The sequence below is a fragment of the Capra hircus genome, chromosome 8 (genome assembly GCF_001704415.2).
Source record: "Capra hircus breed San Clemente chromosome 8, ASM170441v1, whole genome shotgun sequence".
NCBI lineage: Eukaryota > Metazoa > Chordata > Mammalia > Artiodactyla > Bovidae > Capra > Capra hircus.
In genome coordinates this window covers 59,028,227-59,052,766 of record NC_030815.1, presented here as the reverse complement: position 1 = coordinate 59,052,766, position 24,540 = coordinate 59,028,227, and the positions used below count along the sequence as shown (strand labels likewise).

The 24,540-nt window shown below is 45.8% G+C and overlaps 1 protein-coding gene across 2 annotated transcripts; it reads right to left on the bottom strand.

Annotated features, from left to right (window-relative positions):
* On the bottom strand, positions 219-23,415 carry PHF24 (PHD finger protein 24). 2 transcript variants are annotated; one of them, XM_018052104.1, is made up of 8 exons: positions 23,252-23,415; positions 10,162-10,543; positions 9,332-9,517; positions 6,557-6,635; positions 6,055-6,260; positions 5,547-5,707; positions 5,134-5,229; positions 219-4,817 (listed from the first exon to the last, which is right to left on the bottom strand). In XM_018052104.1, the coding sequence occupies exons 2-8, from the start codon at positions 10,537-10,539 to the stop codon at positions 4,721-4,723; spliced, it is 1,203 nt and encodes a 400-aa protein (XP_017907593.1). In that variant the 5' UTR covers positions 10,540-10,543; positions 23,252-23,415; the 3' UTR covers positions 219-4,720. The 2 variants fall into 2 exon arrangements, with proteins under 2 accessions (XP_017907593.1, XP_017907594.1); XM_018052105.1 differs by having other exon boundaries at positions 9,380-9,517.

The window sequence follows — 24,540 nt, the reverse complement described above, 5'->3', positions numbered from 1 at the left end:
TCTTCAAAAACTTTGACTTTTCTCTCTGTGCCCCCGTCTCCTCTGTGTCCATGGTGGAGCCCCTGCCTCCTCCCACCCAGCCCCTCCATCTGGCAACCTAGCTGTGGGCTTCCTGGAGGCTATAGCTGCTCCTGTTTTAGATTCAGGAGTTGGCCAATGATAGGAAACCAAACCGAAACTCGGCAGGTGCCCTGAACAACAGAAAACAGAAGCCAAAATAACATCACAATCTTTTTATTATGATTTCCATTGTGCCCAGCCTCTGGGAATATTAGGCTCCTTCTGGAGTGAAGGCTGAGCCATGCGGAGGAGCATGCAGCTATAGTGATGGGAAGACAGGGCTTGGGGATGTTCCCCTTAGCTTACTGTCAAGTTACCTTCTGAAGAACAGCATTGGATCCTCCATTACTACTTGAGCGCTCTCAGAGCCACTCCCACAAGTTTGTGTTTGGCCACAAGACAAATTAGAGGCCATCTCTCACAGGAGGCTACGCTTGATGGCCTTTTTTCACCATGGATATGGAAAGGCCTTGCTACTTATACCTTGATGTTCTTATCTGTGGTCATCCCAACCCATGCTACACAAACTGGAATGTTATTGGGCTCCTTAGTCACTGACGTGAGTAGACCTGACATCCTCTCTGATCTGAGTCATTGGGGCATGTGGCCCAGAGGAAAGAAAGTTTTTCCTTAGTGCTAGTGGGGTCTATTGGAGATTCTGTAACTTGTTCATTTTCTTTCCTTTCAAGGTTGCCTAAAGCAGTGGCAGCAAGAAAGCAACAGCAGGGAAAATGCCTAGTCCTACCCCACTCCAGGGTGAACCATCGAGAATAGGCATGACACATTAATACCCCCCACTCAAGGAGGCCTCTGTGGTCTGGGCTGTAAGCTAAGGGCCCAGAGAGAGATTCTGGGCAAGCTGAAACCCAGTGGTATGGAGAAAGCAATTATTTTATTTCACTGTAAACAGAGGGGTAAAAAGGGGTTTAGTTACAGGTGCTGCCGGGATGTCCTAAAATTCTGGCATCAGTAGTGTTTTGCCTTTAAAATGCCAAGTATGTATCTGTCTTTACTGTTGGTTTGATGGGACCTGCAGGATCACCAGAGCCTGCTACCAGTCCTGCCTTGAGGTTCCTCTTGGCTTTGTGGTATTCATGGCTGGCCTGGGGCCCTACCAGACAGCTTCTTTTGAGCTTCTCTCTTGCCTTTAGGCTTCTTGGCACTACTTTTACTGAAGCCGTGAGACCTGCAATGGTTGAGGTTGAGGCTCAGCAGCCTAGGCACAATCCTGAACCCAACACTCAGGGAGGTGCTCTCTTCCCAGGTGGTTTGATTCTCTGCTTCCCATATTATTGATAGGAAAGGGGGACCCCCATATTTGGTCACGCTAACAAGGCCAGGGTGACATCCCATAGGGAGCACTAGGGCCAGAAAGGCCAGTGTCTGGCCTGCAGTCACAGTTACTTAGGCTGAGGACAAAAAGAGGCAACGTGCTCATGGCTTCAGCCATGGCTATCCTCTAAGAAGAGCTCTTGAAACGGATCAGTATCTGTGAGTGAGGAAACTGCTCCATCCCTGGGATCAAAGGGGCCTGCTGCTCAAAAGTGTAGAGCCTCCATCTACTGGGAAAGGCTGATCTCATGAGAGGAGCCATAGGACAAATCTGAGGAGGCTATGTGGCCACAGCTATTGCCTCAGCTGACTCAGTCCCAAAGCTCCACTACATCATCCAGACGTCCCTGCCTTTATATCTGAGCATGGAGAAGAGGACTGTGGGTTAAAAACAGACCGAGGGCAAGTAGTCTTCAGAGGAGCAGCTGGGTAACCTCAGCCTCCCTTGACTGGGGGTGGTGGTGCAGTTGGGGGTGACTGGGAAAAGAACTGATCTCTGCAATTTTGGGTAGCCAAGATGGAAACATTTTCTCATACTCCTATTACAGTCAAACACTAATTTCTGTACTTGGCAGAATTTCAGACAGTCACAATGATGAAAGGGCTTGAAAAGGAAAGGAAATGAGCTTCACTAGGTTTGGGTTTGGGTGGAACTCCAGGAGTTGGTGATGGACAGGGAAGCCTGGCGTGCTGTGGTTCATGGGGTCGCAAAGAGTCAGACATGACTAAGTGACTGAACTGAACTGAGGTGTATAAAAGTTTGAATGTCTCCATACATCCTGGAGAGAGACCCAGTGGATTAGGACACTGCAAGGGGAGACCTCAGAAAGGCGGGTTGGGACAGAGCTTCTATAACTCTTAACTGAGGGAGCAACGGAACCTCTCCTCTTTCCTTTGGTAAAAAGTTAAACGCCTATGGAGAAGAGACTGCTTGCTTTTCCGTCCTTTTCTGCTTCCTAGGACTCCTGTGACTTGGCACTCCATCCTTTCATGAGGGCAGTGTCTGCCCTGGGCCCTTTGCAGCATGTCCCCACCAAGGAAGCTTGCTGTCCCAAAATAGGGAGGGGTAGTCCCAAATGGGTCAGATCTTACTGTAGAAGAACCCTGGGGCCTGTTTTGCCAGGCCCTGAGATACAGTTGGCCTGCTCTAGTGGCCTCCAGTCTTTACCACTCACCCACAGAAAGCTAGAAGCTGCTGCTCCAGAGAGGTAGGCATCACCCTGGTCTGTGAAGGATCAGGGAACAAGAAGATGGACTTCCAATCCTTGTGACTGATGATGAGGCAGAAGAAAAAAGCTGTTCAGCTCTCAAAGCCTAGAGTTTGCTTTTACTCAAAATGCCTTGTCCTGAGATCAAGCAGCCCAAGGCCATTGACATAAAAGGTGATTTGCCAGGAGAGTAAGCAAGAGCCCTTGTGCTTAATGTGGTTTAATCTTAGTGCAGAACCCCAGGCCGGGCTGCTTCAGATGCAGTCCTTGGGCCCAAGAGTCATGTGCTTTCTCTTTTTTTGGCTGGACTAAATAACGGCCCCTCCTACTGGTTAGTTTTGGGAGTGGCTATGGAGTATTTACAAAGAACGGAGCCATACACATGAACCCAGTTCATCTTCTGTCTGCTGCCTTTCCGTCCTAAAGAATCCAACCCCAGAAGCTTCTTACTTAACTTTCAGGTCATGCTGTCTCTACAGGAGGAGACCATATAGTGCTCTTGCCATGCCCCAAGTTACAGCTCTCCCCTATCCCCTGAGCAACACTGAGTTGTATGCTGTCTTCTGTAGAAGTGCCTAAAGGAATGGGGATGTGTTAGTTTATTTGTGACTGAGCCAAGCCCCTCTCGAATAACTCCTGGTACCAAGTCAGACCTTGCTAAACCTAAGTCATGAGGTTGGAAACAGAAGCTTGAACTTCAGGGCCTACGCTTACCCATAGCATATGCTGACTGGAGAACTTGATAAGAACTTAGGAAGAACAGTTGCGGCTGAGAGGCCAGACTGGTGGCCTTGTGGCAGCATCTTTTTGCCTCCAAAGTCCTCCCTTGCCAGGTCCAGGCCCTAAGCTTGTGGGGAAGAACATGTAGTGAGCAATGGGGAAAAGAAGCAACTCAGGCAATATCTTAGTAACAGGGAGAAGGGAACACCTCCTCCTTCTGTGAGGCTCTGCTGAGACTTTCTCTGTTCAAGAGAGCTGAGATCCTCAAATCCTCTTCTTGGCTCCAGCCTCTTATGCTCATTGTCATGTGGTTTGAAAGGAGCCCCTGTTTAGGGCTCTGTATGCCATACCACGGCATACTTTTCTATGTCTGCAGTTAAGCTAAAGAATGGGAAAAAAATGAGCCTTCTCTCCTCTTTCATCCAGGCCTGCCCTCACTGGAGCTCAGGCTTTGGGTCTCTGTGGTAGCTGACTTGGGTGAAGCATGTAACCCAGAAGGCTGTGACTATTGCCATCATACCTGTTCCATTTGGCCCTTGGGCTCTGGGCCATGAGCACCCACCTAAAAAACAGGGGTCAGGATGGCTCACCTTGGGTTTGGACTGGTCTGCTAAATAAAGACTTTTGGACTTAAATGACCTGGATGAGAGGGTCCTAGATTTCTGGGTCCCTGGGAGGGGCTGACTCCCCTTTTTCTAACTGGCACTCCACAGACTAGCTGCCTTCTCTGTCACCAGGAATTGGAATTTAAATAAATAATAAATAAATAATAAGTGCAGTGGTGGTCTTCAACCATTTTCCCCACCCCAACAAATCTGAGGGACATAGCACACACCTACTAGAACAGTGGTTCATCACAGAAGGGATTTTCAGTGTGGGAAGAGGGAGTCTGTCAGCATCTCTAGCAGAGTATGTAAGTCTGATATGCCCCCTTATTAGGAATCACTTGGCCAGAGACTGATCTACTGTAAATGAAAACTGGCCAATAGAGAGACCCCCCGCCGCCGCCAATCTATACCAGGGGCTTCACAAAAGAACTTTGGTCTTTCTTAAAAAAAAAGAAGTCTCAGGTCTCTGATGGCATGGATAGCTAGGTATGTGTGCATGTGTGTGCACACATATACGTGTGCAGTGGCAGGTCCAGTCTGTAGTGTGAGGGCAGGGGGTGGTCCTGCAGCAGATGCTGCCACAGCTCCCAGGGCTTCTCCATGTGGCAATGCATTTACCACCTCTGTTGTGAGGGAAATGGTGACTTCAGTGCCATAAAGCTTAGTGATAAACTGAGATGTGGACGGTGCTCCACCCCCAGAAGTCTCAGTACCAGAGGTTAGTGGGGAAGGGGAGAAATGAAAGGAGGGAGAGAATGCCACTGTCCCCAAACTGAGCTTTTCTGCTCCATGCTATCCTGGGGGTTTCAGGTGAATGGCCGAACTGTTGGGACGAGCAGCCAAGATGTAGATGACACTCTCCTGCAGGAAGGTAGGCCAATCCACAAATCTGGAGGAGAAGTAAAGAACAGATTTGTGAGGCTGGCTGCTGAGTCTGGAGGCTCAGGAGATCTGATCCCAGCAGCAAGGCTTGAGCTGGGCAAAACTCAGGGAAGTCCTGGCTTGTGCCTGATGTGGTGCTGGCAGACTGTGCTTCCAGGCTGACAGCCCTCTAGCCCCATGGATCTGGGGTCAAATGTGCACTCTTGAAGTCTGGTTTCTGGGGTGGGCATTTGTTGTATTGGGGTGATGGTGGGTAATGCCCAATCTTACTTGTGCGTGTGGGGGCCAGGGTGTAGACAGCCAGGTAAGGAGGTGTCACTCACCTGGACTCAGGCTCTGTGGGCAGTGGGGCTTTGTCCTGACTCTTGCTGCTGCTGCTGGCTGGGCTGCTGTCTGCTATGGGACCCACATGGCTGACACTGTTGGGTACAAAGACATGTGGTTAGAAGTGGGACTGTGAAAGGTCTGCCCCTCCCATATTCTGGTGAATCCAAAGCTCTGGTGAACCCATGGATATGCACATCCAGGCTTTTCTGACATGGGTGACAGAGTCTGGAGTCAAGGCTGATCTATGCCTTGGCTAGTAGGAGTCACTGGCCACTATCTAATTCACAGAAGGATCCTCTCCTGGCTATTGGATGAAAGGGCAGAAGAAACAGCGAGGCAGGTAACTTTCATACCAAGAGACAAAGGAGGAGGGTAGGTGAGTTGGGGCAGAGATTGGTAGGGAGTGGACCTGACATTGCAGGAAGGAGCCTCGGTGGGGCGTTTGCAGAACCAAGAGTGCTGGGCACGGTGGCATTCGGCCTCGCTGATAGTGCTCCCGCTGCCCCGGGCCAGGAAGGTGGCTCGGGCTCGCTCCCGCTCCTTGACTGTTAGAAGCCTTAACAGAGAGTTCTGTGAAAGAAGAGACAAATTAAGACCTTGGAGATGAAAATATTTTGTAAACTGTCAAGCCATAGAGAATCCTACCTCCATTATCATCTCTGCAACCTCCCTTTGAAGCTGCCTGGAGCCTTTCTGGTAGCACCAACATTTGCAGTGAGGTCCAGCGCAAATCAGTCTTCCTTGGGCAGTTTCCCCAGCCCAGGCACTGGATCACCTGTCACTGGCTGGAACCTGAGCCCTTTCCTGGTACTGGTTCCTGCTCAGAGAGTACCCAGTGTTCCCCCAACCTGCCTGGCATGCTTCCCAGGGCTCTGTCACCCAATATCCCACAGACATTCACCCCAGCTGGCCCTTACCTGGGGACGCAACTGCTGTAGAAGCAGGAGGGACTCATGGGACAAAAAATCAGGCCACTCGACGTGTCCTCGGTGTTCAGGGTCCAGGGCTGCAAACTGGCGGGCTGCCTGCTCCTCTTGTTCCTCACTGAGAGCCCTGTCACTGTTCCCTCTCTTTGCTGTTTGGTGGCGGTAGCGCAGGAAGTCCTCCAGCGTCAGGGAGCAGTCTGTGGGGAGGCACTGCATGCTAGCCATACCCACCCTTCTCTCAGCATCTGGAGTACCTCGACTCACCTCAAGTGCACCCTCCAGAGCCCCTACGCCCAAAGCTTTTGTCCAGTCTTTGTCTCCATAGCCAGGATAACACAGGCTGTGACCAGGGGTGGGCCAACAGCTTGCAAACAGGGCTCCATTTACACCCTTGCCCTCCAAATTCCAGATTATTCCTTTCATGGTTCATCCTAGAAAGTATGAGGGAGAAACCTGCCTAGCCCTCTCCATTGGCAATACCACCCAGCCTTACCAGGGATAACTTTACACTGCTGAAAGGTCTCTGTGAGGCTGTACATTTCCTCCTCAGTTAGCAGCAAGTTGAGATTGTCCTGAAAAAGAAGAGCTAAATCAATGGCCATATAGGCCTGAAAGAAAGGCCAAGGATCAAGAAGGGTGAACAGTATTTCAGATGGAAGGCAATTATGGGATCATCTAATCCCAGCATCCCATTCACAATCAAGGACACTGAGGCCCCAGAAAGGGGAAAGGACTTGCTCAGAGCTGTCCAGCTCTGACCGGGATCATCCCCAGAACCCAGTTATCCTGGTTCCACCCTCCAGTCCCTTTTACTAAAGTAGTGGCTTTTGGATTATTCTCCAAGATAGCTTAGGGGCTCATTGGTGGTGCCTCAGGAAGCTGCTGCAAGCGAAAAGGGGGAAAGTGGGTAGGGTTGTGAATCCTCAGCTCCATCAACCAGAGTAACTCCATCTTTATCTATTTTACGTATCTGGCCTCTCTGTTAGACTGTGTTCAAACAGTATTTTACTTTAAAAAGTTTAATTCTAACTCTAGTTTCCATATTTGGTAAAACTGTTTGATCCTAAAGTTGTATCACTTTCACTCCAGAATGGTTTTGAAAGAGATGCCATCATGAAAAATTTCCTAAAACCAAATGAATTTTTCTTTTTAGTGGTGCCATGGAAGTTTTAATTCCAAAAGAGCACTGATATGTTATTTCGTTAGCATTAATTTATAGTCTTACAGTCTTTAAACTACCAAAGATTCTTTACAGTAGATCATTTCCTCTCTAAAATACCAGTAAAGAGAGGCTGGGAGGTAGAGTTCATAGGACTTGCTGACCCGCTGGATGTGAGGGGTGAGGGAGAGAAATGAGTAGGGGTTGGTAACTAGGGGGTGGTGGTGGTGTTGCTATTTACAGAGGCAAGGAACGGAGGGAATAATGGGTGTGGGGAAAAAGGTGACTTCATTTTGGGGCATGTTGAGTGTGAAGTACCTGTGAGACATTAGATGGATATAAGTCTAAGAGACAGGAAATTTAGGTTTGGACCCACAGATTTGGGAATTATTAGTATTTAGGTGGTGGAGTAGCCACCGAAGTAGATGAAGATCCAGAGAGAGAGAATATAGCGGGAAAAGAACCCTGAGAGACACCAGCATTTAGGTCTGGGACAAGAAACTAAGGGCACTTAGGAAGAATGGTCAGAGAAGGAAGTTGGGAAGAGAATCAGTAGAGGATACTGGAAGCCAAGAAAAGAGAGTTGTACAATGTACAGGTAATGTTAACAGTGGTTATACAAGTCAGATGGCATTTTACTTATTTTCTATTTTCTCTGATTTCCATATTTTGTATAAAGATTCTCACAAAAATATTCATACCCTAAAAAAAAAAAAATGGAGCAATAAGAGGTGCTAAATACATCAGAGAGGTCAAGTAAAAGATTCCTGAGAAAAGGTCACTGAACTTGACAGTTAAGTCACTGGTGACCTTAGAAGAGCCAGTTCAGCAGAATGATGGATACACAAGCCAAATTACAGGTGGCTGGGGAATCACAGGAGATGCACTGCCAAACAGAGGTGCTGTAAGTGAAAAAGCATTTGGAGGAGTGGTGACTAGGAGACACTGCCTGTAGTGTCATATTGCAGCTGGGGAGAAGATATTTATGTGACTAGAAGTAACTGTTCTATACTTCACTTTATGGACAAGCCATGGAGAATGTGTTATTTGTTGGAGTATCTTTACTTTCTCCTCGGTGGTAGGAAGAAGAGGGGATCAGCTTATAATCCTTACTCTGAAATCAGTGAATAATGAAGATCTGCAGGGCAACAGATCAATAAAGCAAGACTTGAACTCTACTCAGATTTACTGAGAAATAGACATGAATCTGTATTTTTATTTTCTCAAAGGTTAGAGGACATTTATGTATTATTTGCAAAGTTCTGAATCAACAGGTCTTTGTTATTTAATTCACAAAATGATTACTTCAGAGATAAAGAGAAAGGCTCCAAAGAGTTACGTAGGCCAAATAAGGATCTCAGGACTAAGAACTTTTCCTGAGGTAAAATCTATCCTTACTGAAAGCAAGCCAGTTAGGATTTCAGGTTGGTTTTCCAGATGAATACAATGAATGACAACTATCAACTATTAGATTAAGTACTGTTCCAAGCAAGACTTCCCTCATAGCTCGGTCAGTAAAGAATCTGCCTGCAATGCAGGAGACCTGGGTTTGATTCCTGGGTCGGGAAGATCTCCTGGAGAAGGAAATGGCAATCCACTCCAGTATGCTTGCCTGGAGAATTCCATGGACAAAGGAGCCTAGCAGGCTACAGTCCATGTGTCTGGAAAAGTTGGACACGACTTAGCAACTAAACCACCACTGCTCCAAGCAGAATCAATTTTGAATAACTAGGTCTCATCCTATGCATTCTGTTCTCCAGCTCAGTGGTTCTCAGCTGGAATGTCCTGTTCCCCCAGGACACATTTGGTAATATCTGGAGACATTTTTGGTTGTTGTCGCTGCAGGTGGGTGTTACTGGTATCTAGTGTGTAGAGGCTAGGGGTGCTGCTAAACATCCTACAATGCACACAGCCCCCACAACAAAGAATTATTGTGCACCAAGTGTCAACAGTACTGAGCTAGGGAAAGCCTGTCCTAGCCCTGGTATGTATTATTGGAACACTCTTCAGGTCACTGCCCAGAAACCAGAGTTGTAAGACTGGGCCTCCAGGGAAAGTGCCCAGTCCTTAGAAGTGCAGGAGCCCACCGTCCCTGCAGCCAAGGCTCACACAGTAGTGGCAGCTCCAGCCTGTTTCCGTGTGGGCCGTTTCAGTCACCTCTGCGGCACTGTCTCCCTGGATGTAGCCCATGCGGCGTAGGCAGCCATCATGGAAAACCCTGGTGCAGACCCTGCATGGGAAGAGACTCTCGGCCGTCCAGACTTCACAGACATCACACATCTCATCATTAACAACCTGGGGAAAGATGGCAGCAGTGAACAGCAGCAAGATCCTAGGCCACCAAGCACAGAGCTACCTGAATGGGGCTGAGTGTCCCTGGAGTAGCCTAGAGGAGCAACTCCAACTGAAGCCACTGTTAAGGCAATAGAGCTTTCTCCCTGGAAGATAAGAACCAGCAGGTTTTTCCAGCTGCCCAGGCCTCTGTGACTATGTTTCTGAGCAGGGATGCTATTAGCATTTTTGGAAAGAATAATCTCTTGTGAAAGACTGTCCCAGGCATTGCAGGACCGTCAGCATCCTTGTGTTTCTTGGCACCAAATACAAGAGCAACTTCTAGTTTTGTGACCCTCTCCCTACCCCACCCAAATTTCCAAATGCCTCCTATAGAGAGCAATATTATCTCTTAGGTGCGAATGCTGGCAAAAGACCACCTCCCCCCATGGTATCATTCCTTATCACCTGTTTCCTCAAGTTTTATCACTAAGTCTATCCAGGATATAACATTTTTATTCTTGGGAAAGAAATTCAAAGATTACTCTGACTCAGCTCCATCTTTCTGGTTTTGAGTCTTACTTTAACCATACCCAGGCCTCCCTGTCCTGCTTTCTGATCCTCAGAAGGTCTAAAACTGGAGGATTCTGCCATTTATGGACACTCACAGGCTCTCTGGGCTCCAGGCGGATATCTGGAGGCTTGTCGTCATCCAGCTTCCGGGTGGGGCGGATGAAGGCAGGGGGTGTAAAACGACTGGTCCTGTCAAACTCCTCAGGCTCCACTCCTCGCCCATCGCGGAGTCTCTCCCAGGAGGCACGGTTGACACTGCTCTCTTCTTGGAGTGCTGGGGCACTTGCCTCTACTTCTTTCTCCTCCTGGACCTCTTGGACAGAGCCCTCTACTGTGCCACGGCGAGACCCTGGAAGCTCACCTGTGCGTCGGATGGAAGGCCTGTCCCGCAGCCCATCCTTGAAGGCAGACACAGCCAGGCTCACCTTCTGCACCTGTTCTACCGTCTGCCGCTTGGACATCAATACCCCCATGGCTCTGTGGATAGAAAGCAGAGGGGCCCAGACTCAGCTGATGGCTTGTCATGTTAGGCCAATGCATTTCAACCATTCATCTAAGTGGCAAATGCTGTTAAACAGCTTTTCCCTTTTCTAGAACTCAGTAGCATGGTGGGGTGGACAAAAGCACTTGTTAAGGAGTCAGAAGACCTTGGTTCTATTTCTGACTGGCCCTGTGACTTTGGTTTTCCTGTTGGTAAAATGAGGGTGATCTACTCAGCACATTTCACAGAGGTATGAGACTAACACTAGAAAAGGGGCTTATGTAGACTAGAAAGCACTCTACAAATGTGAGATGGTTATCTCTGTCTCCCTTCCTGTCCCAAAGCCAATTAGGCCTAGGGGCCCCAGGCCTCTGCTACTTTGAGATAGCTGGAGACCAAAGAACCCAAGTCTGCCAAAGATGATCTAAGGCATAAAGCAAGACTGCAGCTACACCTTTCAGACTTGGGACTGAAGGAATGCTCCTCTGACAAGTGCTATACACAACAGTCCACATCAAATGCCTACTTTTTGAACTCCTATTTTTGGAGGACTGAATGCCTCATTCAGGAACTCTGCCACCTCATACATGTGGTCAAGGTCTCAAACACTTCCTTTGCCCTTTTTAATTAGTAGCTATGCCTGTTTATGAGTCTGTTTGTCAAACACAGACAACCAGCCCATTACAAGCTTTACAGTGCTTCTTACACTTGTAAGCCTTCACTAGTATCATGCCCACCCTTTCTGCTTTGATTCTCTGAACTGTTGAACAAAGGTCTATATTCTTTACAGGTTAAAAGGTACATTATTCTTGCTCTTCCTCTGTAGTACCAGGGCATTGGAAAGTGAGGGCACAACATGGCACACTGCAGAGCTGGTCTGCTATTTCCTAGCCTGAAGTGTCTTAGTGGAATTCAGTTGGGGAACGTCTGTTCTAAGTGGAACAAAGAGTCCACTTGCTCTCAATCCATCATAATCAGGCCTATTGAACAGTAATTTGTGCAAGACACTGACAGCTTATCATTGGAAATAGAAGGTGGGGGAACAGGGTCTCACCACTCAAGCTACTTAATACCAGAACTCAAAGAAAAATAAGACAGAGTTCTGGAAATGCCTAAAGGAAGGTGAGACCATACAACTGGGAGTCAGAGTGTACCTTGAAAGATGGGTAGGAAGTTATCCTCAGCGTGGGGAAAAAGGTGACAGAAGGAAGGAGGAGAGATTCAGGCCAATTAGAAGGCTACTATAATAGTCTAGGCAAGAGGCAGAGGGTTTAAACTGAAATGGTAGCAGCAGGAATGATACTAACTGAGTTGATTCGATACTATGCAAACAGAAATTTAGGAATAATTGATAACTTGATTAGATCAATGGAAAGGGCCAGAGGGCAAGTTATATTTATTTTCCAGCTTTATTGAGATGCTATTGACATATAACGCTGCTTAAGTTTAAACTGTACAGTGTGATGGCTTGATAATCATATTGTGAAGTGTGTACCACAATAAGGTTAGTATATTCTTTATCTCACATAATTACCATTTTGTTGTTCTTATGATGAGAATGTTAAAGTCTACACTCAGCATCTTTCAAGTACACAATATAGAATTGTTAGCTATGGTCACACACTGTACCTTAGATTCCCAGAATCTTTTCATCTTATAAGTGAATGTTGTATCCTTTGACCAATATCCCCCATTTCCCTCACCCCTCAGCCTCTGGAAACCATCATTCTTCTCTCTGTTTCTACGAGTTCAGTGTTTTTACATTCCACACACAAGTGAAGTCATACAGTATTTTATTTAGGATTTTCCCACCTGACTTATTGAGATGGAAGTTTTAAATTTAAATTTAAAACTAACAAGAAGGGTAGTGCCATTTATGGAAATTGGGAAATAAGAAAGAGGGATGATGAAGCTGGATTTTATACATGTGGAATGAAAGATATCTCTGGGACATTCAGGTGTTATGCTATCTGCAGCTTAAAACTTTTCAATGGCTTTCTAAAGCTTTCAGGATAAAGTGCCCCAAATCAGTTTCTTTCTCTTCCAAAATATTTATTTGGCAGCACTAGGTCTTAGTTGTAGCCCTCAGGATCTTCTATCTTTAGTTGCAGCACATGGGATCTTTAGCTGTGGCATGCGAACTCTTAGTTGTGGCATGTGAGATCTAATTCCTTGATCGGGGACTGAACTGGAGTCTTAGCCATTGGACCATCATGAAAGATGCCAAAATCAGTATCTTTACCATGGTCTGTAAGGCCCTCCTCAGTCTGGTCTTCCTTTTTTATTCTGTTCTAACCACACTGGTCTTTCTTTAGTCTTTTTTTTGCCATGCTCTCTCCATTTTGGACCTTTGATGATTCCTTCCTCCTGGCTAGTGCTTCTTCATCTATCAGAGCTCAGTACAACTACTGGAAGTCACTGTCAACTCCCCAATCCACGTAGGAGTGCTGACAGCACTGTGCTCTTCTGCTTGAGAACACTTATCTTTGTCATTACATATTCAATAGGATGATTATTTAATCAATGTCAGTTTCCTCTATTAGCTTGTTTTTATCCTGTGTAGTATCTACCTTTACTGACTAGCAAAGTATCTGAAAGAGAAAAGGCATTTAATAACATTTTCCAGTTAATTAATTGTGGATAAGTCTTTTATTTTTCAGAGACGTCTTAATACACATAAAATCTGATGACAGCTATGTCTTCTTTCTAGAAACAACTATTTTATGTGCCACAATAGTGCAAATTCCTACTCTGCCTAGCTGCTTGCACTGCTATCACTTGTTATTAAAGGAACCCAGCTCATTTTTTAAAATTTATAAATTTACTGGTAAGAAAGGAAAGATTCCATTTCCCCTTTTATAAAATTTGTTTTTAAAATTAAAATATGATTAAAGAGCATTTGTTGTGAATAAGTGTCATTTACAGGATGGTAGCAACAGAGATTTATTGAGGCAAGATTTATTGATCAAATTCAGGAAACTGTTTAAAGTGATTAAAAACTCATTTTTTCCCTCAGTTGTAAACAAATATTAGACCACAGCAGAATGGTCAAATTATGTTACAATGGAAGACTAAACAATATGAAAATCATTGAGGCAAAAGTAATGTGGAGAGATGTTAAAAATATATGAACATTAATGAAAAAGGCAAGTTACAAAAATGCTCATGTTATCTAATCTTTGTTAAGAAAGGATGCATGTTTTTCACATTTTTGTTAATCTGTTTTTTCTAATTTTCCTACCTTGAACATTTTATAATTTAAAGAGTCACAGAGGCAACTTGGTGCCTTGTTTTAGCTCTGAACCTGCTGTGACCTAGGACATGTTATTCTACCACTATGGGCTTCAGCTCTTTATCTGTTAATGCGTATGTTCGGAATATGCAGTCTTAAGCATTTAGAATGCTCATGTTCTTTTCTACATTCTTTTAAAAGTCCACGTGAGCTCTTGAGCATATGAGGCTACACAGCTTGGGTGCGGCTATGGGTGGAGGAGAGTGTGTATGTTAGAGCTTTGCTGAGGCTGTGGACCCAGGGAACCCGTCTTTTTTTTTTCGGCTGTGTAGCATGGCATATGGGATCTTAGTTCCCCAACCAGGCATCGAACCCATGCCCCCTGCATTGGAAGTGAGGAGTCTTAACCAGTGGACCACCAGGGAAGCCCCCAGGGGGCTCCTGAGTGGCTTGGTCTGTAGTCCAAAGACACTGCTCACATGCCTTGTGCACACTACTGTGCTCTACAGTTAGGTGGAAAAGCAGGTCCCCAACTTACAATGAGAGGAACAGGCAAGGAGAATGCAAAACTAACACTGAGCCCTTCACTGAGAACCTTCCTCATGATCAATTACTATTTCCAAGGCCACAGTGTTTTCCTCAGAGGCCTTCCATGGTATGTTTTTCACATTTTTGACTGTGGCCCACAGTAAGATATATAGTTTATGATGTAACCCTGTATACACAAAATTATAAACACATGTTCATAGACCTATAACTGAACCCAAAGTTTTGTAAAGAATCCTAATTTTACTACGTGTCATGCTCCCAGGTATTTTCTGTCCTCTCTATTCTAGTTCAAAGGGCAATCTTGATAGTGACTCTTTAAAATGATTTGATAATTTCATAACAGGTCTGGACCTGCAATCTGGAAAACAGCCATAGAATAATTATACATTTTTAATTAGAGAACTATGCTCTTGTTTTTTGATTTAAAGATGGTTACCTGGGTTGGGAAGATCCCTGGAGAAAGGAAAGGCTACTCTCTCCAGTATTCTGGCCTGGAGAATTCCATGGACTGTATAGTCTATGGAGTTGCAAAGAGTCTGACATGACTGAGCGACTTTCACTTTTCACCTCTGAAAGACAAGGACAACATTGTGGGGTACAAGGTATGCTTTTCCCTCGACTGGAATGATGTAAGAATTGAATTCTCAAGCCTGTCTTTAGAGTCTGTGTGGTTGGAAGGTCTAGAAAATCTGGACGGTACTAACATACTTAAAAAAAAAAAACCTTTGAAATAATTCTAGATTCATGCATGCGTGCTCAGTTCTGTCTCTTTGCCATCCCATGGACTGCAGCCTGCCAGGCTCCTCTGTTCATGGGACTTTTCAGGCAATACTGGAGTGGGTTGTCATTTCCTTCTCCAGATACTAATATACTTTTGACTGAAGAAAACCATACTGTATAACAAGAGTTTGATCCTCTGACCTGTGGGCATATGTAAAAGAATACTTATCAGAGCATTTATTTTTACAGCCATAAAAAGGTAAAAATTACCTTAGTGTGGAATTATTAGATAACCTGTGATATATTCATGATATAAAAATAAAGAGGAAAAAAACTGGTTTAATCCAATACAAACATTAGTTTCAGAGCAATGACTCTCATTGGCTGGGCATATAGAGGTATATATATCAGAACTCTAGGAAAAGGGAAGAAACAGTGGATTGAAAAACCATATCAATTGTAATATATTTATATTTGGAAAACAAATATTAAAAGCCATCACCTTTTTTGGGGGGTATGTAACACAGACTACAAAACAGCAGAGCTTGACAGTATTCTCCTGGTTCCTGGGAAGATATAAAAGGTGCTTTCTCTCTAAACAGCTGGGGGTAAACCCCTCTCAGAAGTTGTAGTAGAAGATTCCAAAAGCAGTCATAAGACATTAGTGTTTATCAGCAAGAAGGCACAAGTTAAAAAAAAAGGTTGATAAAAACTTATTTGGAGAACTGGAATAGCCATATCAAATTCATGTTTTCAAGAATGATTCATTGGAGGAAAAATCAGTGGTGTGCATTTGATTCTCAGTGGCTTTTTTAGATAATAAGAACTCTGAACAAAGTCCAGCCAATTAGGAGGGTTATAGTCTGTAAGTGACCCAACTCATTAATAGTGTATTGGCAAACTAATAAGCATATCCCAACACATTGCAGTCCTGAACAACCTTTATTTTCTGTAAGGATGTTAAGAATCACTATTAAGCTACTCAACTGTTAATGATGTCTCTGCAGTGGATTTTTAAGTCTGTCCTTAAAGGAATTTCAATGGAGACTGAAGATGACATCCACCATCAAAACAGACAGACAGACATAAAAATAAAAAAACACTTTCTAGTCCTGACCACAGGATCTTCAAGGACTGCTATTCCTTTCAGTTTTCTAGGCCACCTTATGCCCACAAGGGCAGAAAATGTAGGGCAGAGGCATTAAAAAGAAGCATCAAAAATCCAAACAAGAGCCCAAGTCATTTTGCCTTGACATGGCTTTAATTTTGAGAGTCAATTGTGAGGATGCAACAGAATTAGACTTCAAGAGTGAGGCTGAAACCCTTAATGCTTAATGGAGAAGGATCGAAACTATACACAAAAGACACCTTGATTAAAAGCAAGTATTCTGAAATATCCATGATGTGCACCTGGGGTGTTTGAGAAATTAACAGAATCAGTCCTAATTTCTAGAGAAACAAGTGGCGGTGATTAGTGATGGGTAAAAACAAATGCCTGGTGAGAAAAACCTGGCCTCTCCGGTGCTGGAAGGAGTCCTAGGAAGAAGAGTTAAAAGGAAATCAAGTTGCACAAATACCATAAATTATATCTAATGATTACTCCTTTTGCTGATGGTGAAACTGGGGTTTTCTGCCTCCTAACAAGGATGAAGGAGGGATAAAAAGACATTGTCCCAAGAATGATGTGACTGTCAGAGGATGTGTACTTAGAGAAGGCTTGGGATAAAACCTCATGGGAGCAGGAGCAGGTGGTGGGAGTAAGAGGGACAAGAAGGTAGAACAGGGGTGTGTGAGTCTATGATCTGGAGAAGACTAAAACAGATGACAACCAGAACCTTTCTTCAGGGAAGAAAAGTCTTTACATGCATTTGTCAGGCAGTAATACATACATGGGCAGCCTTAAATGTGTGCGTGCAAAGCACACCCATTCTCTGCAGAGCACATGCTTACAACACAGTGTGATTATTTATAAGGGCAAAGTGGTAGGAGTAAGAGGAGGAGGGGTTGCTCCATAGCAAGAGCTGGTGGAGAAATAAAAGGGAAGATGGTGAGGGAACGTCTTCCAAAGTTCTCTAGAAAGATTTGTAGCTCTGAGGAGCCTGGGAAATAGCCCTCTCCACAGGCAGGAGTCTCTTCACTAGGCATGCTAAATGTCAAGTACATTTACTTGTCTTCATATGGTTCTTGTATGGGAATGGCAGCTATTTGAAAAAGGCTCAAAAGTAACTAAAAGTGATTGTTTGGAGGTTATGAGGACTTTCCTAGGCAGGAACAAGGTAAACTCCCCTCTGAGTTGGGGGACAAGGGAAAACAACCAGAGTGGCTTTGCTGCTAAGTCGCTTCAGTCGTGTCCGACTCTGTGCGACCCCATAGACAGCCGCCCACCAGGCTCCCCGTCCCTGGGATTCTCCAGGCAAGAACACTGGAGTGGGTTGCCATTTCCTTCTCCAATGCATGAAAGTGAAAAGTGAAAGTGAAGTCACTCAGTCATGTCCGACTCTTAGCAACCCCATGGACTGCAGCCCACCAGGATCCTCTGTCCATGGGAGTTTCCAGGCAAGAGTACTGGAGTGGGGTGCCATTGTCTTCTCCAAGAGTGGCTTTAGCAGATATTAAAAGGAATCTCAGTTTTTCACTGAGATTGAGAGGGAGAAAAATCTAAGCGGCTCTCACTGCCTTCCACAGAGCATGTTAACTAGGCAACAGAAAAAGTTTGAGATCATGGTATCACTATCCTTTCACATCCTCAATGTTGGCCATAGAGACTGATCAGGCCAAATCTTCAAAGTTCAGTTCTAGAAGCTATACGGTCACCTGCTCATCTCATCACATCTACTCTGCTCTCTCAGAGGGGACCGTGACTGCTGACTCAGGGCTAGCCAGGGTGAGAACAAGTGATCATACAGTAGTTGTGGGTGATCTCTGACCACAGGAGACAGCTACAGAATTTTAGAATTTGGCCAGTTTCCATAACCACAGTGATTTAAAAAAGAGAAAGAGACACTAGTATTACCAAAGTCAACTGCATTTATGCTGTATCCCCGGGCACTGTGACCGGCCTAGAGGGTGGCAGTTGCTCTGAGGTCATGTGCAGTAAACTTAAAAACATATCTCCTCCCTCCTCGGCTTGGGATGGAGAAATTTAGCATGAATAGCATCTGCAAATAAGGGTGAAAAATTTCAAGGTTGTTGACAACTGGCTCCAGGTAGCATGTGCCTAAAAAGTTGTCTGAGAGCCTCAGGGAAAGCCACACACCTAATACAGAAGGTGACTAGCCATAAGGATATGGAAACCAGTAGAACCAGGGTCTCCAAAATGCAGAATGCACAGCATAGACTCTTTAAGCTCACCGTGCACATCATCAACCTTGAGACTTTAAACACAAGCAATCAGAGTCCTCTTACCCTCTGCCGGTCTTTGAGGAAATTCAAGCCTGAAATAGCCTGGCTGATCTCCAGTGGCTGGGTGCTGCTTTAGGAATCCAGCACCTCACCATAGTGCTCATGGAGTTTATTTCTAGTCAGCCATTCTGTTGCGGGGCAGTAGCAGTCTACAGACTACTTTTAGTTTTCATGTCTACAGATCCTGAAGGGGTCTAACTAGTATCTCCCTGTCTTTTTCCATTCTCTTCTAAATATTTACCCAGTGCAACAGCACTGGCTTCTGTCAACCCAGGAAGAAACAGTCACCCCCAACTGCACAGGGCTCTTCTGGGGTTTCCAAGGAGCAGAAGGGCTGAAGACTGAGTAAAAATGTCTTCTAGGCCTCAGTTCAAGAGAATGAGACATGAGGGAGGTACTGTTGTTTAATATTTTCTGAAAGTCCAAAAGCTTTAATACACAAGAAGACAAAATTATGGGAGGCTCTTTAGCCTCTGGGAGCCTGGGATGAGTCTTCATGAAAAACTACAGTGCTGGCTTCCCACAGAAGCAGAGTTACAGTTAAGGAATAGCACACCATCAGTGATTAGCTGGTGTGATTGCACTTAGCAAGCAGAGCTTTTCAGCAAGATGGAGACACTCCCTGTTCTCTGCTCTAGGGCCCTGAAGCACAGATTCAGCCCCATTTAATGTACTCATTACACCTTAATTATCACGACTTACTTATTTGTTGATTCTACATATATTTGCTGAGTACAGCCTACTATGTGTCAGGAACAAATTAGGTGCTTAGTAGCTGTTGGTAAAATGAATAAATGGAACCTTACTCAGCCTGTGAGAAAGCAGTGTGAGTATGTGTGCGTGTAGGGGGCATAAGTTTAGGATTAAAAAAAAAAGTGTTGCTTGAGCTAAATTTTGAAATATGAGTGGGAGTTACCCCAGTGGAAAAGAAAAAAAACGGCATTCCAGGAAGAGATAAAAGCACATGCCAAAAAGACAAATCAAAAAACAAAACCAAAAAAAAGCACACGCCAAGGCATGGAGCTATATGGGGACTCCATCATGGGTTAGATGGTATGAAGCCAGCCAGGTGCTGGAGGGAAATAGGCAAAGCAACCTGCCTTCACATAAGAATTAGCCAAAAGAACTGGTTTGAGGTAGTATGCTGAAACTGTTTGAAGGGAATATGTATTTGGATCTCAGGGAAACCCAAACCAGAGAATTGGGTTTTCTGAAGCCAGGTAGTAGGATAGCCCTGATAAATCCCAGGGTTGACCAGTAAGTACACTGCTTGGACTTTGGCCCAAGAGGAAACTCCTCTTCATGGCCTAAGAGCTGATACATAGTGACTGTAGTGAATCTCTGGGGCTTTCCCTCTGGGAGACCTGTAAGTCTTATAAGGAGCTCAAAAAACAAAACGAAATGAAACAAAACAAACAAAAAAAAAAATGGAGAGAAAGCCAGCCAGCCATCCAGCACACTGTTTTAGTAAGAAGACCCCAGTAAGATGAAATACTTCTCAAAACCAAATAAAGATCATGTATATAACAGGGCTTTATAAGTTATCCAACTCTAAGGTACTGTCATCATTATCACAGAGAGAGCCAAGAGTGTGGCCAGTTCACTCAAAGCATATGGGCAAAAAAATATTCTGGCAGGGCAATGGCACGGGGACTGAGAATGTGGTTGCCAGAGGAGGCACAGAACAGCAGTTGTGTTTCAGTGATGCCTGGGAAAAGACATACTATATGATAATTCCTATAGATACTCTGTAAAGCTGTACTTCTCTCTCTCTCTCTTCTTGTTATATTAAATGATTAGAGAAATGCAGACTGATCCTATTTGAACTCCTCAAGGGCTAGAAACTCTCATATTTATCTAGCATAGTGCTTGGCAGTTGGTAGCACTTAGTAAATGTATATGGGTCTCTGAGGGGATTGCTGGAAGAGGAGGAAGAATGAAAGGAGATTTTATAATGGTTTCTTGGTCCAAAGCTGGTAAGCATTTCTGTCAGAATGTGGTCATTAAGATTGAGGTGTTGGAGTGGATAATAATATTCCCATTAGAAATGAATAAAGCAATTTGGGAAATGAAGACAGCAGAAACCAAGAGCACTGCTGGAAAAAAGCATGTAGAACTAGAAGATAATAGATTCTGTAGCTAAAAAGAAATATTTGCATAAATATGATCCACTTCAGAACAGGTGTACTGGAAAAAATACAAGGAGTATGAGAAATGGGCTGGGAAAGGTGCTACTATTCATATGTTTGAGAAAAAGGAAGCATTGTCTAGAGATGGCAAATGTAGAGGAAGAAAACCATAGGAATGTGGTCAGAGAAGATGAGGAAGATTAAAGACTGAAAAGTCCAGACTCATTTGTGTGCACTTAAGTGAAATTGTGTCAGCCATGTTCTCCTCTTTTATTTCTCTTTAGAGAGCTTTTTTTTTTTAAAAGAAGATTAAGGCCACCTGGTGACATCCTTCATACCCATTGTGGAACAATTTAATCTGCAGACTCATATTGCAATTAGAGGAGAGATATTCTTAGAATTTTATAATCTTAATGTTTACCCATTGCTGGACATTAAAGAAGTGATATCTAGCACCTGGAGCCATCTTACAGTTTTTCCAGGGTCATGAGTAGGTGTGATACAAGTTTAGGAATAAAACTCCAGTGATAAATCTCTGAATCAGAGCAAAGGTCATATTTGCAGGCTTGTTCTGATTTTCTGGTGTGTTAAACTGATGAGAGGGGTTTGAACTGAAAGGGGATTATAAACAACTCTCTAATGGGGAGGTGCTTAACCAATATCAGCCTTTGTCAGTTTACTTCACTGAGCACTGCATGAGATGCCACACCCAGGTTATTCTGTTGTCTCACAAGCCTGATCTCTCTTCTCATTATGTAACCCCAGGAGCCCAGGGAACTCTCTTCTATTAAAGGAGAATGTCACTAGGTTTGGCTATGTGGAAGTAGAAAGGAAGAGGGATAGGAAAACTCTTCCAGAATGGCTCAGTGGTGAATTCTATTGCTTAGCGCCCTCACCACTCCATTTTTGGACAAGAAATCACAGTCTATCCTTGGTCTCAAATTCACACCCTTAGGATTCAGGTGGAATGAAAGCTACCACAGCCCAGGCGGTGAGATGAGGGTGAATCACTATGTCCGGCACAGACCCTTTGCATTCCTCAGACGATGGACTCCCAGTATGCCTTCCTTGGCGTTAAGCCTTTCTGCCTCCCCCTCATCACACAGAGGCACTATTGGTCAGGTGTCCTGAGTGGTATCTGTGGACCAATGTCTGCTAGTGCATGTAGTCAGATGGCCACAAAGACACTGTGGGTCATGCTTTCTAACAGTAATCACGATCTCTGTCCTCTTCCTCAAGGATTTTGCAAGCTGGGAGGGTAGTCTCAGAATACTCCATCCTCTGAAATGTTCCACTAGTCCCCCTGAGCAAATTCCATCAAAGACCATACCCAGAGGCCTCTCCCAACCCAATTAAGTACAGAGCCACCCAGAGGCATCATTACAGTGGGGCTGTCAGTGAAGGAGCCACACCCTGAAATCTGGGGATTCAGTGGAAATCAATTCCTGCAGTAGTCTCATCCCCAATTAAACTGTCTTCATCCACTTAATTAATCATCACATTTACCGAGTGTTTATACCACTGCAAAGTCCTATGCTTGGTATCTTACTGCAACTTATTAAATAAATATTCTTGCTTCTGCCTCTCCTTGATACTTTTTCCCAAATAAACTTAGAAAAACAGATTTCAAGATCCCATGTTTTGTGACCTTGGGCAAATCGCTAAACCTTTCTTGAGTCTAAAGTGCCAAATGTTTAAAAGGGGATAATTTCATAATGCTGTTGTAAGAATTATATGAGATGTTAAGCTTCCCTGGTATAGTACTTGGCACATGGGTGCTCAATAATCTTACATATCCTTTTTTCTTCTGTCAAAGGATCGTCTTTACAGGACCTGGCTGAGTCAGTTGTTCTACCTGATTTTACTGCTTTTTAAATCTTGAGGGACAAGCCCAGGGCCTCAAATCTCCTTTCTCTGCTTCAGAGGCATCGTTGGTCCTCTCCCCTCTCTTCACCCTGTGCTCTTACAGAAGTTCTTGCCTCCAACTTGGAGCCAATTGGACTACCACAGAGAACACGAATTCTAATCGGGTGGGGGACGAATGGGCAAAGACGCAGTCCCACAGGAGCCCTGACTCTCGACCGTGAAGGAGGGACACAAGTTAGGGCACGTTGAGCCCTGACGGAGGTCAAGGCCAAAGACCTCTGAGCATATGGGAAGTTACTCCTGGCCTGGATTCCACGCCAGGATCCTCTCCTCCCAGTCAGCGGCTCTTTCCAGGCAGTTCTAGGGTACTGCCTCGGGTCCTCTTGTATGCTGGGTTCCTCTGTGGGGTCCGTACCAGGTGCAGGCTCCTACGGCTCCCCTCCGTTCCCAAATGGTCTTCCACCGAGACAATACTAGAGACCGCCTTTGCCCTCCCGTAGGTACTCAGAGCACGGTCTCTCTGGGGATGGTGTCCTCCACATTGGGCCTCCCCGTGTAGCAAACGCAGAGAGAGCCCTGGGAGCCTCCACTAGCGCAGGGGTCTTCCACGGGGGCGGTTCCGCACACCGCCTCCAGGGCTCGTCCAAAGGTAGAGGCAGGAAAACTCGGGGTTCATCCACTTACACAGGGACCCCTCGGGGACGGCTCCCACACAACACCTCTGAGTCCGCGGAGGGTTGTTAGCTGCCTGCAGACCCGCCCCTCACGGTGCCTGCCGGGTCCCCGCCGCCCCCGCCCCCGCTTACCGAGACCTTCTGGGTGCGGGACACGGGTCCGGGGCTGGCGGACTCTACACCGCGGGCCCCGCGTCGCCCATGGCCGCTCGGAAGCCGGCGTGCTGGGACCGAGCGCCCGGAGCAGGCGGCGCGGGCGGAGCAGCAGGCTGAGGCGGCGGCGGCGCGCGCGCCCCGAGCACACCCACCCTCCCCTCCTCGCGCGGCTGCGGCGCGTGCGCCCGCGCGAGACGACCTCCTCGGGCTGAGGGGCGCGCGCCCCGCCCCGCCCTCCGGCGCTGAGACGCGCGGCCCTCGCGCCTCAGTCGGCGACCGCGCGCGGGAATGAGGCGCCGAGGGATGGCGAGAGGGCCGCGGCTCCCCCTGGGTTCCGCAGCCCGACCCGACGAGCCGTGGGTCCGGGTGCCAGTGGTCGCCCTCCACCAGCGCCAGACTCTGAGGCGCCCGGACTGCGGCAGCCCGGACTCCCGCGGCAAGGTCAGTGCCCGTCGGAGAAGGCGGCCCGGGAGGGGGCTCCGCGGGGAATGCGGCCGCCCCCAGTCCCGCCCGCGCAGTGGCTAAGCCGAAGCGTCCTGCCGCCCGCACCTGCCTGGGGAGGTGAGAATGCCTCAACCAGCGGCCTCGCCGGGCTCTGTCTTTCCTACCGAGGCCAGCTGCCTATTCAGGTCTCGGAGCCCACGACCCCTGGCATCAGGGCAGTCACCTGCGCAGTACCCTACGGCGAAGGGTCCAAATGAGGCTTCACGAAGTGCTCGACTGGCCCCTCTCTGTGAGGTGTTTCCTGAGATTATTGGCCTTTCATCTCCAGCCCCAAAGTAATGTACTTTAATGTAACCCAGTTTTTGCTGCAGCAACCTCATACCTCAGACTCTTTGAATATACAGCTTGTCAGGAGGCCAGTTCTGGCATGTACTTCACTAAACACCACGCTCTGAAGAGCGCAAGGAAAAAACCGAGTCATAAAGCCCCTAGCACTAATTGTAAAAAAAATAACTGAAAATATGCAAATGAAATGCCAAAACTTTTTATTGAAATTGTGTTTACATTTTTAACCTACGTTCATTTTCGTGTGCATTGACTCTCTACATCTCAAATACAATTCACATTTTTTGAACATCTAGTGTTTGTTTCGTTCTGTTATGTACTGTAGGAGACCCTCCAAAAAAGAATTCAGTTTGTTCTTAATGTCATGAAACTTACCAATAGGGAATATAAGATAAATATTTAAAGTGGGTAACCAACAAGGACCTACTGTAGAGCACAGGCAACTCTGCTCAATATTATGTAACAACCTAAATGGG

Excerpts from the sequence above, each read along its gene's own strand:
- PHF24 (XM_018052104.1), bottom strand. The coding sequence starts at position 10,539 with ATGGGGGTATTGATGTCCAAGCGGCAGACGGTAGAACAGGTGCAGAAG. Across the intron at positions 6,636-9,331 it reads GCTGGAGCTGCCACTACTGT|GACAATCTCAACTTGCTGCT; the intron begins GTGAGCCTTGGC and ends CTTCTTTTTCAG. Across the intron at positions 5,708-6,054 it reads TACAGCAGTTGCGTCCCCAG|AACTCTCTGTTAAGGCTTCT; the intron begins GTAAGGGCCAGC and ends CTTCTTTCACAG.